General features: G+C 35.0%; 1 protein-coding gene across 4 annotated transcripts; it reads right to left on the bottom strand.

Moving 5' to 3' along the window:
* Window positions 1-916: 916 nt before the first annotated feature.
* Window positions 917-16841, bottom strand: PGAP5 (Per1-like protein PGAP5). Of its 4 annotated transcripts, none has more exons than XM_067118729.1 (10): window positions 16665-16841; window positions 15518-15678; window positions 15219-15355; window positions 13977-14047; window positions 12633-12774; window positions 11837-12021; window positions 10014-10105; window positions 6305-6427; window positions 4995-5147; window positions 917-4742 (listed from the first exon to the last, which is right to left on the bottom strand). In XM_067118729.1, exons 2-10 carry the CDS (start codon window positions 15629-15631, stop codon window positions 4572-4574), a joined length of 1188 nt encoding a protein of 395 aa, XP_066974830.1. In that variant the 5' UTR covers window positions 15632-15678; window positions 16665-16841; the 3' UTR covers window positions 917-4571. The 4 variants fall into 4 exon arrangements, with proteins under 4 accessions (XP_066974830.1, XP_066974829.1, XP_066974831.1 ...); XM_067118728.1 differs by having other exon boundaries at window positions 16590-16839; XM_067118730.1 differs by having other exon boundaries at window positions 11855-12021; window positions 16590-16835.
* Window positions 16842-17195: the final 354 nt, after the last annotated feature.

The raw sequence follows: 17195 nt of genomic DNA, 5'->3' as shown, positions 1-17195 counted from the left end.
TATACAGTGGTATGGATGACAATGAGAAGTCTGTGGGCTATGATGTCATGGTTAGTGATGATTATAAGAATATTTTGTATATCGTTCAGAGGGCCTCAGCATGATCACGCAACAGGACATTAAATGTTCTAGAAAGGACAATTGTGAAGAAAAAATGAGTGGCAGCAGTGTGTTCAAGTTGTTCATTTATCTTTACCATATTTATCTTTACCATTTTTTCCAGCAATGAACAATGAAGTTTCCACTTCATGACCAACTGAGTAACTACTAAAAATCCCTGGTGTTTGAGCCCAAACCTTGGGAGGATGATAAACCTGAGGAGGGGCTGGAGTTTGCTAAGCCTGACCCTTATGACAAATCCCAGGAGGCTGTCAAGCCTGTGCAGCCTGCCCCCTACTATTCAGGTTCCCTCCCAGCAGATGCCAAACCTTTTCTAAATCTGTAAAATACAGTAAAATGAAGATAAACAACAAATCACATTTGGATTCATGTGATCTTGCACTTTATTGTTTTTGTCTATTTTTACGGCTTTTGATATTTTATTTATTTATTTTTTATATTCATTTATTCATTATATACATATTTTTATGGCTTTTTGAGATTTTTTGCTGACTGACATAAAGTTGCATAAACCAATATATGCTAATTTCTGTTTTTCTTGTTTTCAACAAAAACTGCTGTAAAGTTGACAATACTTAAATATGAAATTATATAACTGGAGATATTACTGTATACGTATCCAAAGTCAAATTAATAGCCTCAACAAGCTATGGCAGTAAACAGGTGTCTGATATTCAGAGTTATATTACTTGTGGAGGTGTTATTTTTAGTAAGTCAGCTGTCTGGTTAAACTATCTTTAGTATGTTACTGAAGATGGAGGGCAACTGAAAGGAAGGGCTACAGAATATAAGAATGTAAAGTACAATAGTTTTATTGAACGTCTCTGCTACATTGCATGAAAGTGATGGCATAAGGGATATTATGGCCTTCAAAAGTTTTGTAATGACTGTCCCATGGGCCCATTATATTCAAATGTAATCACCTTCATTCGTTTATTATCAGCTACTGAACTTTGGTATCAGTATACCTGATATGCACTAATACATAAAAAGAAATGCTGAAAAAATAACATGATATTACATTACCACACTGCAGTTGAATCTCATTTGTCACAGAGAAGGCTTCCAAACAGATTGTCAGATGATATGGTGCAACATCAGCCAATGATGACAAATTCCTCATTACATGTCTAAATTTGCCAAAGGTTCCAAAATTCAGGCAATCCACCTAAATCCCAGAAATAAGAGATTTATAAAAATGGTTTAACAATTAAGCTAAAAAATGGAAACACACTGAGTGACAATACAAACTAAATAATGATGGAGCAATTACAAATTAAAACAGATGAAAATATTAGAGCCAGATTTTTCATGAAGGTACACTTATAACTTATATAAATGATCTTACACTGATGTCTCAGTAAATACTAAATACAATAGAACATATATAACATTTAAAAAATTTGTAAAGTCACCCTAAAAGAGTTCAGAGGTCTGGTTAAACAAATCATTTATAACTAACTAACTAACTCCTAATAAATATCTTACAAGACAAAGGCAAAGAAAGTAGAACATTTAAAATCAACTTAAAGGCATGGGAGAATTCCAGCTTTGGTTACAGAGGGCACCTGCACTATTCGTATGAAAAAGCCTACCATTTGTTCCACATTCTCTTGCTGCTACATTAATCCAGTTTGTTATAATGGAAGGCCAAACTTTGTACACAAATTATTGTTGTTTTGTAAGCTTGAGACCATATAACTTCTAAGAATATCAAAATTATTTCACCTTCAACACAGCTGGTATAACCAAGGTGTTCATAGTTAGGATTTGTGACACATGAATTCCATGGGACCTCAGTACCAATCATCTTTGGTATAGTGTTTCAGGTCTGCCCACTTATAATGCTAGTATACAGTATGATCGCCTAAAATTAAATCCCCCACTGCCCCTGAAGCTCATAAAAAGTTCCTGCACTAGCTTATGTCTGAAAAACGATGTTTTATACAGTAATACAAAACAAGATTTTTAATTCAAACCCATTAATCACTTTTAGGATTATACTTTTGTCCTGAATATTCCCAAGTTTACCAATCTGCTGTTTGTCATACAGGAGAAGGTAGTTTCCCAATACATGTGTCATCTGAGTCCATAAGTATGTCTTAACCAATAACCTCACATCATTTGTAAAATCTGTGTGTGGCAGTGAGACTTGTGGGGTTGAGAGGAGGGCACTTGTTATGTGATTATTGGATTTGAATATACTGTAAAACATTTTTGTTTTGAAAAAATGTATGTCCCAGTGCACTTGCATATGCCAATAGGACCCAACAGAGTCCCTGGGGACTGTAATTAAATGACCTAATATAATAAGAATAATAATAGAGACTGTAAAGAGTAAGGAACCAAGTTTAGTAGATCATAGGTTTATAAAAAGTATGGTTAAAAAACCTTTGGCTTGTAAAGCATGGTGCTTGTATCAGGTAAGTGTCTTTGAGTATAAGAGAGTGGGTGCAGTAATCAACATTATGGTTAAAAAACCTTTGGCTTGTAAAGCATGGTGCTTGTATCAGGTAAGTGTCCTTGAGTATAAGAGAGTGGGTGCAGTAATCAACATAAGATGTAGTAGGTAGCCAATAACCCCCAGAAATCTATATCCCTTGACAGTACCATAAATGAGGTAATGAGTCATAATCTTCCCCCAAGGTAAAACATGGCCTATACTGATTTCCGGTCGCAGTGAATACAAGTCTAACCACTAATGACAAAGTGTCCCAAACAACAGGTAAATAGAGTAGAATGGCATTGCCACCTGAAGATCTAAAAGTCACCTGCCTTAGCCAACAGAAGACAATGTTACTTTTTAACTGATTTTCTTTTGGTCCAAGGAGAAACAGTCTGGAGTTAATGCCTCTAAAGTTTCTGGTCCTCATCAGGTAAAGTCTGGACATAACAAAAGTTCTCTTTATTGTAGGTGATGGGAGAAAAGGAAGGAATGGCAAAGGGCGCAGTGGAACAGTCCCAACTTCTAGCTGTTTAGGTCTTCACAACAGATATGGGAGCAAACAATGAAGGAAAGGCATCATAATCACTGAAGTGGCCAAATGGATGTAACACTGCATCTATACTCCAGACTGCTGAATGTGGCTGAGCTGAATAGTAAAAAAGCAGCTTGTGATTTAGACTTATTGCAAACTAGCCTACTGACAGCAAGCCTAACAGACTTCAAAGAGCCTTGCAGATTTAAGGTTACAATACTGTGAACATGAGATGAAAGAATCTCATTTTCCCTGCTAAGACTACAGTATCTGCTATCACATTAGTTCGTCTGTCCACATACACATGAAGACCTTGACTGCCCTCAAACACAAAGCTTCACTTCTATTTCTCCCTTCATTTATTAAGTAAGCCACCTATGTTGAGTTGTTGGTCAACAAACATATTTTTCTTCCTAACTAGTACTGTAATGAGCAAGTGCTTGGAAGGTTAAGGAAACTGATGTGCATGCCCTATGTCCTGTGATATGCAAGATCCTGTTGCCTGATGATTACGTAGGAGTTATCCCCAAGCTTGACTTGAAGCATCTAAAAACATGAATATCTCGGGGGAGAAAGGATCACTGAGACTCCTACTAGAAGACAACTGGTGTCCTTCCACAAAGAATGTTATTCAGAACATTCTACAAAGCTATAATAGGGTAGTCATCTAGTAAAGTTGCTGCTTACTACAACTTGTGAGTTATAGCTGGAGTGACTGCAAACTGAGCTAGCTGTGAAGAGCCAGTTTCTTCAGCAATACTAGGTACCCAATCCCACATTTTCACAACTTCGCCAGAGGATTTGAGCTTTGCCAATATTGTTGGATCAAGAGTTACACCCTCTTGTTCTTGTTATTTTTTGGGCAAAGTATTTCCTCTTCCATATCAGTGACAATACTCACATATGTAGCTCTTTTTGAATGTTATTTGTTTGAATTTGAAAATGAAACACCTGGGGAGCAAGAATAGAGATGTGATAAAGCCAACTTTATGCACTGAGAATGAGTAACCTACCTGGATCCTTAAACATTTTGAAAATGTCATTTGGACTGAAGGAGTTTTCCCCATCTTAAAACTAAGTTTGTCAATTAAAATAGTACATAATTATACCCTGAGAATTTAAGTACTGCTCATTACGAGCTAAAACCACTTACATTTTAAGAGAGGTGAATACATTTCCCTATCAGGATGCACTTCTGAAATGGTGCTAATAATTTTTGTTGATGTGTCCTCTGAAGGTTTCATCAAAGCTTTCACTAAATCAGAACCAGGAATAGAAACATTTTGAAACTGTAATGCCACTGTGTTACAATATTTGTTGCAGGAATTTAATCTCTTAATTTATAAAACTATATTTACAACAAAATCATTCTTGCCTTCTAAAAAACTTGACAGCAATTTCATTCGCTTATAAAGTAGACAGTAATACTATGAAAATATTCACATTCAGTCCACAATACTTAAGATAACAATGTTAATCTAAATGTCCTGGAACTTTGGTGTATAACACACCCTGTGACCTAAATTTCTTACTTGTGAGCCAGACCACAAAAGCAATGACACTTAAGGCATATATGGACAAAACAGTATTTTCTGAAGGCATGTGGCACTTATAGATAGAGTAGTTGTTTGGACTGGCTGTCATCTGCAAATAAAAACAAAACTTGATGTATATTCATATTACTGGACACAAGACACAATAATCTTGCATAATTTTCTGCAAAGGCTTTCAAATCTTAAAATTTAATGACAATTTCATTTCCAAAGATATTACTTTTAGAGAAAAAACCACTGCATTAAAGGTTACCTACAACAAGGCAGTGATTCATACAGTATTTGAAACTTTTTGATACAAACATTCAGTTCAAAAACAGGTAATACTGCTTAACCAACTTACCATTGAAAATGTTGGATTCTTTTTATTGCGCCAAGAAAACGAGGGAATAGTGTACTCATGCACAATTTTGCCATCACTGCTATTATGTTGCACATGACAGCCATGATGTGTGTGTCCACTGAGTACCAACCGAGGAGAAAGCTCTTCTAACAACTATAAGAAAAGTACACATTAACCCTCCAAATTTATGCATGTTAAAAGGTGATGATCCTAATCTACAATTCACCTTCTATTTTTACCAGGCCAATTCAAGACTGATTAATATGGCAAAAATACAGTAGCATTTTGAGATTCTACCAAAAACACTGCACAATGATGAGAATGCTGAATATTGCTGATAATATCTTTCTTTAAAAAAATTCTTAAATTGTTTTTCTTGTAATGTTAGCTTTCACTAGGAAAAAGGTGATGATCCAAGGAACCTATTCTAGATACAACTCACTGTACATGTAATGAAACCATTTATTTAAATCTGTTTTTAGATTAACATTTGTACAAAATAAAAAAATTCACTAAAAATCTTTTAAGTATACATATTAAAACATATTTCTTGTTTTAAAATACAGTTACTACTTGGAAGAGAGGGTTATATCAGCTCATCAACAGTCTCTCTGATATTAATTCTAAAGAAAAACTGGGTAGAGCATACTGTAGTATGAACCTAAAAAATCTTTCTTTAAAAATCCAGTGTATCTTCTAGGGTCAGAATGCCCTGAAGTGAGTACAGCACTGACTTATCTGAATGAATAAAACCAGGTTCACATCACTCTTCATGGGCAAGGAATAGTTATGTCTTTTGAGGAATGTGTTGGCTACAAAGTGCTAAAAACATAACTAGGGGAAGATGTGTGCATAGTCATGACAACCTGAAGTAAACAAATGTCGTAATTTGTAAACTAGTATTTCTGATTGATAAATGAGTGGACCTAACTTTTGAGTACTATATGAAATAACTGCAATATACAAAAAACAAGTACAAAAATTCATGTATAACAGGGAATTCAACCTATAAAGCATACTATCTACCAGAAATATTGCCATAGTAATAATGATTTTACATGCATTACAATTTTGCAGAACTCATCTTTTATAAACTGTTAAAACCATTAACATATGAAAACAACTGGTAGGTTTAGGAGGAGTTGAAACTGGTACTGTAGTCCTTCAATCATCCAGTTTCACCCTATCTGAAATTTGATGTTATTTGGAGGGCCCCAGGGCACCCAGTAACACAATATAGTATTCAATCATATACATAGGTACATCTTACAAGATGAAGCCAATTCCTCCATGAGTAAAATTAATCTTACCAATTCTGTAGAATCTTTAGAGATACACTCCCATCGTTCTCTGAATCTGATGTATTTAATGTCTTCTGGAGCTTCATCTGGTTCACTGCAAACAGCGTCTGATTCCCGGAATAGTGGGTAATGCTGCAAAGTTACAAAATATAGCAACTGAATAAAAAAAACATAATTCCCAAATAAATAAGTCATGCATACAACAATCTGCTACACAAAATCTGAGTTACATGAACAAACCATTACTTAATGTATCCCTTACTTTGGCTCAAAGTAGGCACCATATCTATCCTAGGGAATGGGAGACACTGTACCCCAAATGGATAGCCCTTTGTTGGCCGACTCGGTAGAGCTTTAGACTGTCATTCGATGGGCCGGAGTTCAATTCCCGCGGCCGGCTGATAAAGAGTTAGAGGAATTTATTTCTAGTGATAGAAATTAATTTCTCGCTATAATGTGGTTCGGATTCCACAATAAGCTGTAGGTCCCGTTGCTAAGTAACCAAATGGTTCTTAGCCACGTAAAATAAGTCTAATCCTTCGGGCCAGCCCTAGGAGAGCTGTTAATCAGCTCAGTGGTCTGGTAAAACTAAGGTATACTTACTTACCCCAAATGGATAAAATTCAATCAACTCTTACTCTTACTACAGTAATCAGTATAAAGTTTTAGTCATTTCTGTAATCATCTGTGGTCTTGCGACTTCTCTTATTTTTTTTCTCCCGATATTCCCAACATTTTTATTTCCTGCCTCTTTGGTATTTTGTTATGCTGTTCACACTTTGTTTTGTTCAAAGTACCATCTCATTTCATTTCTCCATGTTGGAGAAATTCCATGGTATGGCTTCCAATCATCTCCATCTGCAAAAGCAGGTGGTTGGGATGATATTCCATCTGTGGACTAGAAGGGCACACTTGTTAAATAGGTCAGCCTAACACCTGGCTTTGCAGGTGTTTATATACATATCATGTATATAACCACTGGAAGGATTGTCAGGTGGCTGGAAGATGATTGCCTGCTCTAAGGAAGTGTCAAATCAGTTTCCTGGAACTGATATCCATCTTCCCGTCTCAGAAAACTGTAGCCCCAAAAGAGGTCCCACATTTTAATGATTTTAGACAATATGACAGTGATGACATGAATCTGGGAGCTTGGCTTCTGCTCAGCCCCTCTCAATGTAGTCATGCTCTCTATCCTATGGACAGTGCAGGCTCCTGTCAGCAACCCACCTCTCAGGGTCACTCAATGTAATAGACTCCCTGTCAAGGTAGACGCAAGCTTCAGCTGAGTGGATGTTGGAAAATCCCTCCTTTCAAGTGATTGCTAACCTACTTCCTCAACCATCCTCACACTAATCATCATCTTTGTGTAACTTTGTGTCAGCACTTGGCATCTCGGAAAAAATCTTATACAGCTCATATCTCAAATCTCTTTCCGCTTCAACCAAGCAGTTGCTATCTTTTTTCTTACCATCCTTTCAATATCAGCTTAAAAATAATGCTGCCAAGGTAACAAATTTAAAAAAAGACATGTGGTGGCCATATATTGGTCAGTTTGTATGTACTAATTAAATAAATAATTTTTTTAAGAAGCATTTTTTATGTGTCAAATTTATTAATACTTTAAACATTTAATTATCAAAATTTTTATTTTTGATATCCTTGTTCTCTCTATCATTAATGTACTAATGGTAACTCCATCTCATTCCCAGCCCGAGAAGAACCCTAAAAGAGTTCAGAGGTCTGGTTAAACAAATCATTTATAACTAACTAACTAACTCCATCTCATTGCTGGTCTACTGTAGTGGGAGGGGTTACTACCACTTTGATGTGGTGTTTTGCTGCAATGTAGCAGAAGTGTATAAAGTACAGACAAAAGAGAATGAACAGGTGTTGTGGGTACTGCGATGAGTAACTGGTAAGAAGTTATTAGTGCTCAAGTATATGCCAACTTCACTCAGATAAAGCCCTGGCCTGTAGAACCACAAGACTGTTGGCAAATGCTTAGGAAAGACTGCTGTTTAGTATGGTAGACTCTTAGTAAACTGTGTGCAGTCTGGTGTCGGCAGTATTTTTAATGTACTATATGGTAGACGGTGCTTCAAAGGAAGTGAAAAGCATGTAGTGACACTGGTAAATGCCTGTATAAAATTGACAACTGCCTGGAAACAATTAGTTTGTTTTTGTATATGCAAAGAATATGAAGCAACTGAATGCTAATTAACTTAAGTCTTGATGTGCATGCTCATATTTGTTGTGAACTATTCATATTGCTAAAGTTGTCATAAGACTGTGGTAAGCAATAAGCCATAAAAAATTATCGTTAGGTTAACGTAAGTATGATGATCATCATAAACTAAAAGACTGAGAATGAATATTTATTGCTGGTTAGTTCCTGGATAGGTAGAGATTGATTCAGTGAATCATTGTCTACAGGAATTCAGAGCTAAGCTGTGCCGACAGTAGATTTTGTAAATAAAACTATTAGCAAATAAATCTAGGTTAAGTAGAAATTGTTTGATTTACTCTCAAAGATCGTTGAATTAACCATTGCTCTTGCTCCACACCACCTAAAATAAATGAACACTGGTTCCTAAGAAAAACAAAAAACCATGACAAGTTAGCCCAATGTGGGGCCACAGGGAACAGGTGAAGGCATCAGAGAGGAAGATGGAAGAGAAGTTAGAGAAGATAGAGAAGTTGTTTCATGCAAGACTAGGACCTGGAATTAGTAAGAGTGAGGAAATACAAGGGGTGGCAGGAATACTACAGTTAGAATTGACCTCAAACCAGGAGGATGAGGATACGAAAAAGATTGTAGGAAAGGATGAGGGTGCAATAGATAGGAAAAGGATTGTGAGAAAAGGTGAGGGTGTAAAAGATACGACAGAGAAGGGCAGGAAAAGTGTAGAGAAAGGTAAGGCCAAGAAAAGAACAGAGATAATAGACAAGGTGAATGTATACCCTGTTGAGTGAGGATGGCTCTGTATCAGAAGTGAGTAAAGAAATGAATGGAAAGATAGGAAGTTTGAGTGATGAGGGAGTGAAAGAGGTACACAGGATAATACTACTTAGGGAAGTACCCAAGGCAGGAAAGTACTACTTATCAAGTGAGAGGGATATAGATGGCTTTTTTAAGAAGCAAAAAGATACTGCTTGGAAAAGTATGGTGATAATAAGTGAGTTTCTGAAAGGTAGATTGTTAGACTTTTATCAAACAACCATGAGTGTAGGAAGAGAGAGGTATGAAGCTGTGAAAGAAAGAATGATTGACCAGGTGAGAAAAGTGAGAGAGAATAAGGTATAGATGGAAGGATGATTTTGAGGATGTACAGACGGGAAAGAACGAGTGTGTCAATGTATAACCATCGACTTGAAACTTTAGCCAACTCCATACTGTCTACAGGAATTCAGAGAGTTAACCTGTGCCACACCCCTTAAAAATTTAACACTGGTTCCTAAGAAAAAACAACCACAACAGAGAAAGTCATAGAAAATTTACCTGGAGCAATTATACAAATCTGAGTACAGTACTGTACTGAAAATTGCATTTAAGTAACTTAATTAACTGATTGTTCCCAGATCACCCCAACCCACAACAGTGGGCTACAAGCATGAATTTTCTCTGATTATTTGCATACTATTATTAGGGTGCATAATTTTTTAGATATAATAAAACTTCGAAATTCAAGTAAACCACCATCAATGTATTATAACTAACCTGTAATATTATTGGCATACTATACTGTTGCATCATAGAGTTCTTCCAATATTCACATAATTCCTTATCACCTTTAGCACACTTCAGCTGTCCTGTAATTGTAACATAAAAAAAACTTATGAAGACTGGGTATGAGAAAAGGTTTTTTCTTAGATAGTACAGGAAAAGAAGGAAAACAGACCAATTTGCTTTGAAAAAAAGTAATTTCATTTTACAGATACAAACCACTGCCTTATGGAGCCTATCACTTTGTATATGTAGGGTAGATCACTTACAAATTTTAAACAGATGGTGATTTTTAACATTATTTATTATTCAGTAGTTTAACCAGAATATTGGGTTATTTAACTCTCAAACAGCTGGACTGAAGCTGTAGTCTTTATTAGTAACAAAGTTTAAACATCTTTTTAGAAATCTTATAATACGGTTAATAAGAATGGAGATTCTGACCAAATTTCTTTAACAGATTTGTTCCCAAAATCTGAATTTTGTTGCTGATTATACATTGGACATTCCCACAAAAATTTTTAAGTTTGTTTTACTCTACATTCTACACACCCAAATATATTCCTGATATAATCTAAAGAATCATCATCTTTTATTCTTCAAAGGGCAGGTTATCTCTAAAGTAAATCCTTCAGTAAACAAGATTACATCTGAGAAACCTTAGACTATTTTTGTTAGGCCTATAAATCATTTTGCAATATGTACAGGCATCTTGAATGCCGCCTAAAATTTCAGAGCTCAAGGAAGACTTTCTGTAATTAATATGCCTATTTTGAAAATTTTGTTATAACCGTTAAGCTTATTAGCTCTACTGCACTGTTATATGTCATAGAGGTAGCTACGAAGACCACTTCGAGTCAGCAAGCTGGCCTTGATGAGAGTGCTAACCTTATCACACTGTGCTTTGAGCTAAACAATGTTAAAAAAAATTAATTCATGTCACACAGATTACGAATTATACCAATACACAAAACAGATCATTTCCATATGCCCATAAGGAAAACAGTGTTAATTGTGAATTTGCAAGCTTAACGACATGTATGACATTGGAAATAAAAAAAAATGTTTAACATTACACCAAGTGAGATGTTGGACGATACAAAAAGAATCCTGCCACTTCGGATCTGGACATGACTGTACAAAAATATAATTAACAATTCCAGTAATAATCCATTTATTTTAGCAACTAAAAAATATTCTAATCATTTTGGTAGTAAGCCTCAATCAGCTCATTTTGAAAACATAAACATTATCCTAGCCAACTTAAATGTATATGGTGGATGATCATTTTTTTCTAAATTAAGATAATGATATAACATGATGATAATACAGTTTAAATGAATTTAGTAAGTACAGTATATTAGTTTCATTGCCATTACCTTTATCTTAAATACAGCTGTAATAGCCAATTTGACTTAATGTAAACAGATACTGTAAGCGTAACCACCCAGCCTTGGCCAACAATTCACGTATCTCGTGTATGGTGCAACCCTCTAAAATCAGATATAAATTCCATTCTTAAAATATAACATGATACATGAGTATATGCAGTACACAAAATATCAAAACTTGTGGTCACAAAGGAATGTATAATTAGCCCTGTCATATGCTTAAATGAGCTCTGACCTCTCAATTATTTTATATCATCCTACTGTTTAATCTTTAAAGGAAAACAACCATGTCACATACTGTACATGTCTTCCTGTACTGTACTATCTATTTCATGCTTTATATGCAAACTAAATATTAAACAAAAGAAATAACTTTAAAATCCTTAAAATCTTACTACAGGTGGAAAAAACCACAGGTATACTCACCTGCAATAACACACTTACTTGAAACAATCTTCAACTTTGTTAAGGCAGGTTTGCATAGAAAACAGTCATCCCCTTCCATAGCCATACTATTAATAATGACAAATGTTACTCCTTGAATCTGGAGTAACTTTACAGGACCAGTATCAAATGCCTTTTGAAATCGGTTCACCAAGTATGGGTTCAAGCTGCAAAATAATAACCGATATTATTCATTGGATCACTGCTCACAGTGAAAATACAGTATTATGAACATTAAATCTTGTACAGTAAAATAATACTTGAAATAATAGTTGTTTTACCACAAGCACTAACATTCTAATGGTACTACAGGGGCATAGTTTAGTAATTATCAGTCAGAGAAAATGGGGTAATTATGCATTCCTCATTAATTTCTCTAGGAATAAGCAAATTTAATTTTTCCAAACAATGATGAACTACAGTACTACTTGAATCTTGATGGACTGCAGTAGGAACTTTTCTTTCCTTAGAAAGAATTTGGAAAGGTGCTGATTAAGCTTTAGACTATACTGCACTGCTGAAGAAGCCCAGATTTGACAAGGAAGGATATGCTTTAATCCCACTGACAAGCATATTCCTCTATAACAGAGGTAATGCCATTAAATACATAAGAATACTTGTTTTTATGAATTCTGACAGATTCCACAAACAAAACTGATAAGAAAGATTATAATGCTATTTTTCTAAGGCTGAATATCAGAGGCAGCAACAATGGAGTCAGTCTCAGAGCAATTTAAACCTAATAAGCCTAAAATGTAGGAAAAATTTAATAAATTACCTATAATGGAAGCCCATGTCATGGTTACCAGCTGCTATTAGGAACTGAATTTCCTCAGGAGCATAAAACAAATTGTGGAATCTGGTGACATATGCTGCAAACTCATCAGGCATACACCATTTGCCTTCATCAAAGAGGTCACCTATAAATGAAATAAGCATTACGGAATATGATGAAAACATTGAAACCTTTGAAAATTTTCAATCAATATATAAAATAATCATATAATAGTATATTAACAAAAATTGCATTTGACCCTGTTTTCGGTTTTTGTTCATGAGCCCATGTATTTGTAAAATTTTGGCAAATATTAAGAAAAACCTGCTTATGTAACAAATCAATCATATGCATGCCTACATTTGTGGGAAGATAGATATGAGTAGAAATATTTTACGAGTATGAACGAATATTCTCATGATTGCAAGAATACATGGTAGTTTATCACAAGAATACTCGGGATAATCAGGGAAGGGGTTAAAGAAACATGTTCGCCTTCTTCCTCATGTTCTTCTGCTTCTTTGCAAACATTCTTACTAGCAGCATATGCACCCAGAGCAAAATCTGAATATAAATATCAACAAAAATTATGCACTACATATTAAAAACCAACTTACGAACAAATCAAGATACAAATGGCCATTCAGAAAGTCACTTGTTCATAAGTAGGGTAGTGTCTGTAGTTTCTTAGCATGGGTGGGACAAATTTTTTGTTTTTATATATTTTACAGTTCTTAGGAATAGTGCAAAACATGGTTAAAATCTAAAAACAATATTTATCCTTTCACAACATCTTAACATAAAATTAGATATCATAAAATTTAGTGCCCTGCTTTTAATTAAAGTTCACCATAATTATGGTGAACTTTACAGTGCATACTATAATTAAAAATATGACACCTGAATGAAATATAAATTGAAAGCAAAGCTATATTAGTGACTGTGCCATTTATGCAAGAGGATAACTGAAACTGAGTGCTGTATGAAACATGAGCATACTCTTTGAGCTTTCATGCGACCTAGGAATGCATAAAAGTTAAAGGATATTAACAATAATAATGCTATAATGTCAAGTATCATGAGACTCAGCAGGTGCCATGTAATAGAAAAACATTTCCCTAACTGACGTCTGAGCATCTTTGAAAATGAGAGTGACAGATGATTGGAAAGCTGCGGTAACAGTTGCCAAACTCACTAAACCGCAGGTAATCCCTAATAATAGTTTGAATCATTTACTTTCTCTGTCTTTGGTATTGCAGAGTCAAGTGCATAAAAAAACATTTGTTTGAGGGCATCTGATAATCAGCTTACCCAAAATAATGGTCTGAATAAATTAAAAATGCTTACCTAAGAAAATAACAATATTGGGTTTATGTAATGTTATGGCTGACTGAAAAGCTCGATGCATTTGCCATTCCCTGAAAATTATAACACTGTAATTATATATATGAATAAACACTTGTAAACTTACATATTAAATACTGCTGCACTACTAATCAAAACTCTCAAACTTCTATGTACTATTTAGATTATCTTCTTCTTCTTCTTCCCATATACTGTATTAACATATATGTGCATTGTTTGGCACTGTACACGTGTGGTGCCACTATGACAAGTGACAAGAAGAATGGGAAATTTGGGAGTTACTCTGATCTTACGTTTTCCTCGATGCTGTCACTAGAGAAATCGGAGATATTTAAGTCGTAATGCAAGCAATATCAATTATTTCAAACTAAATGGGAATACAAAGTTATTTGCAAGTTTTGCGACAATTTGTCACTCACAGGGAGATAAAAGTAATGAACAAAACTATCAATAACCTATCGAAAATTTTTTTTGAGCAATAACACCTAAGGATATATTTATTTAGACATAAAACAGTCTAAAACTGTCAATAACTCAATTTTGGTCATTCCCTGAAATTCCCAGATCGGCTCACCTCTTACATGATAGCAATTCTGTTAAGGTGCATTAACTCTTTGAAATTTAAGCAGAAGTACTGAGACTTCAGTTGAAACTGTTAATCCTCTACAGATCTAAAAAAAATCCTTTTTAGGCAAATTTATATTCAATTAGCCCTTCAAATTAAAAAAATTGCTGGGTTCTAGTTTTTGTACATACATACTAATGCTTAGTAATCAGTGAAAAAGAATCACTATCTAAATATTACAGTCACATTCTGATTGTAAATAAACTGAATGTAATATAAATTTCTGTTAAGTATTTAAAGGAAATCTACACTCAGATCAAAAGATACAACTTACTAGAATGAGAATGTAAGATCACAATACCTAAATATGAGAGAATTCTCAAGAAAAACACTTCCAACTAAGCTAAGCCTGTGGTACATCTAGAATTAATTTGTACTAAAAAACAATTTGAAAAAAATGAATGTACTACAGAAATGAACAAACATATATAAGAGACAGCTTTCAACCAGTGAAGGCACTCCATTCATGAATTTTTCTTTGCTAACAACTTTGAGATTAAAGGCTTCGATTCAATATGCAGACTGATACCACAGTTAATTCAAGACCTGAAATAAAGTACTGTATACAACTTGTAATGAACTGTATTGCTGCCACTAACCTTCTGAGTTTATCAAACCAGTGTCCATTTCTTCTTCCTAATAAATGAGTGTCTGCAAGTATCATTGCACGTAGTTGATCGCCATTATCCTCTATGCTTTTGTCAGCAGAACTGGGGTTTAACACAGGCCAATCGCACTGTCAGGAACAAGAGAAAAGTGCATTAACCAGGGAGGAACCTGGAAATGTTTCAACTGAATCTTAAAACATTTATTTTGCATATGTTATCTTGGAAATCTTTAAAATACATATTAAATATATCACTCAATAACTTGTATTGTTGGTGGAAAGTAACCTTACCTGACCAATAACAACATAATAATGAAGGAATTCACAATACACAAAAACTCCAACAATTGCTAGTGCCAACTTTCCTAAGAAATATACATCCAACAAAATCCGCGGCCGTTTCATCACCACTTTTTAAAATGTGTCATTTGTCGTCACAAAACAGCTTATACCTGAAATATTCAAAAACATTTTAGCGCTGCATAAAAGAAAATATGAACAAGAGACAAATTTTTTTATATAGTTCAACTATAAAGTGCTTTGGTTGGTGTGCAGTTTCTTAATCTCAAAATCTAACCTACTGGTACTGTATTCACCAAATGTTTTCAGTTGCAGTAGCATTGAAGAGCATATTGTTATCATTATAGATATTGTCAGAAGACATCAAAATGTCCACAAATTCAAATTAAACATTCAAAGGCCATAATCTTGATGTTTTCATTTGTGCAAACCTAGGCTACACTTCATTAAACTCACTGGACAAATAGGCTAGGCAGCAATCCCTTCAGTTTAGGGGTCCAAATTCACTGCACTGCGTAAAGTCAGATTCATCAAATATTTATTGAATCATAGCAATGACAAATTAGCAGTTTACCTGCTTACTGAAGGAGAGATTGCAAAAAAAAAAAAGGGAATAAAGGTGGAACTTAAATAAACAATAACATGTCTTAGGGGATAGGCTACGTTCCCATAGAATTTTGAGAAAATCGTATATCTCTGCTCCCGTAAGGAGACGAACAGCTCATTTGCATCAGATTTCTGAAAATAGTGGCTGCTGACTCTGCTTCTTTAAGAAGATAAACTGCTCATTTTTTTTTCTCAAATATAGTTCTGTTTCCAGAACGCTTCTGTCAAAAGAAGAAACTGAAAATAGGAAAGAAAACTTACACCAACACACACAAGGGAGCAGTGAATTGGGACCCCTAAACTGTACGATTACCGGCTACGCTACTGCATTCGAACACATGAAGTTAAATTACGGCCAAATTACCGATCAATTACACAGCCTACATCCATACAAATGCCACAAAGGCCTACAATACTGCGTCGCCAGAAGCAGCGCGGACAGTTTTAATACACCTACCCTGGGTACAGCAGGCATAACGCTTCGTTGAAACGTAGGATTAAGCCAGATCTACCAGAGGGTAGCATTACAAACCCATAATTAGGCTGGTAGAGACACTGGTAAGGATGGGCCACTTCTTCCTAAGTTAGGGGTAGAGAATGCCAAACAGTAATTTATGACTCCAACTGTCAAAAGGTCGCTGCCCAAGACGTTCATATACTTCGGTACCAGTGACAGTATTTCTGTCACAAGGCAGGCCGCGTTCAGGTACTACTTTCAATGAGACAAAACAATTCTTTCGCTGCTGGTCTCATGTGTAAAATGGCACTGATTATGATAGCGTTATTGATACGCTTTAAAATATATATTATTCAAATATACCACAGTGATATTTAGTTAATAATAAATATTTTTTCGTCAGTGGCATTCGCAGAGTTGGCTTGGTTTAGCTAGCAGCTGTCATTCGTAGACTACTGAACAAGCCCGCATAAAGCTCCTTCATGTAAAAACAATAAGGGTTACTTCATGAAGAAAGCTGGTGTTTCCTATGTAACGGCGCTCCTTAATTTGATGCAGTGATTGGGCAGTCCTGCAGTGAATGTTTTTGATAATTACATTTTTACC

Source organism: Macrobrachium rosenbergii, chromosome 16 (genome assembly GCF_040412425.1).
Source record: "Macrobrachium rosenbergii isolate ZJJX-2024 chromosome 16, ASM4041242v1, whole genome shotgun sequence".
Classification (NCBI taxonomy): domain Eukaryota; kingdom Metazoa; phylum Arthropoda; class Malacostraca; order Decapoda; family Palaemonidae; genus Macrobrachium; species Macrobrachium rosenbergii.
Note: the sequence above shows the minus strand (reverse complement) of the source record. Positions and strands in the feature narration are given on the sequence as shown.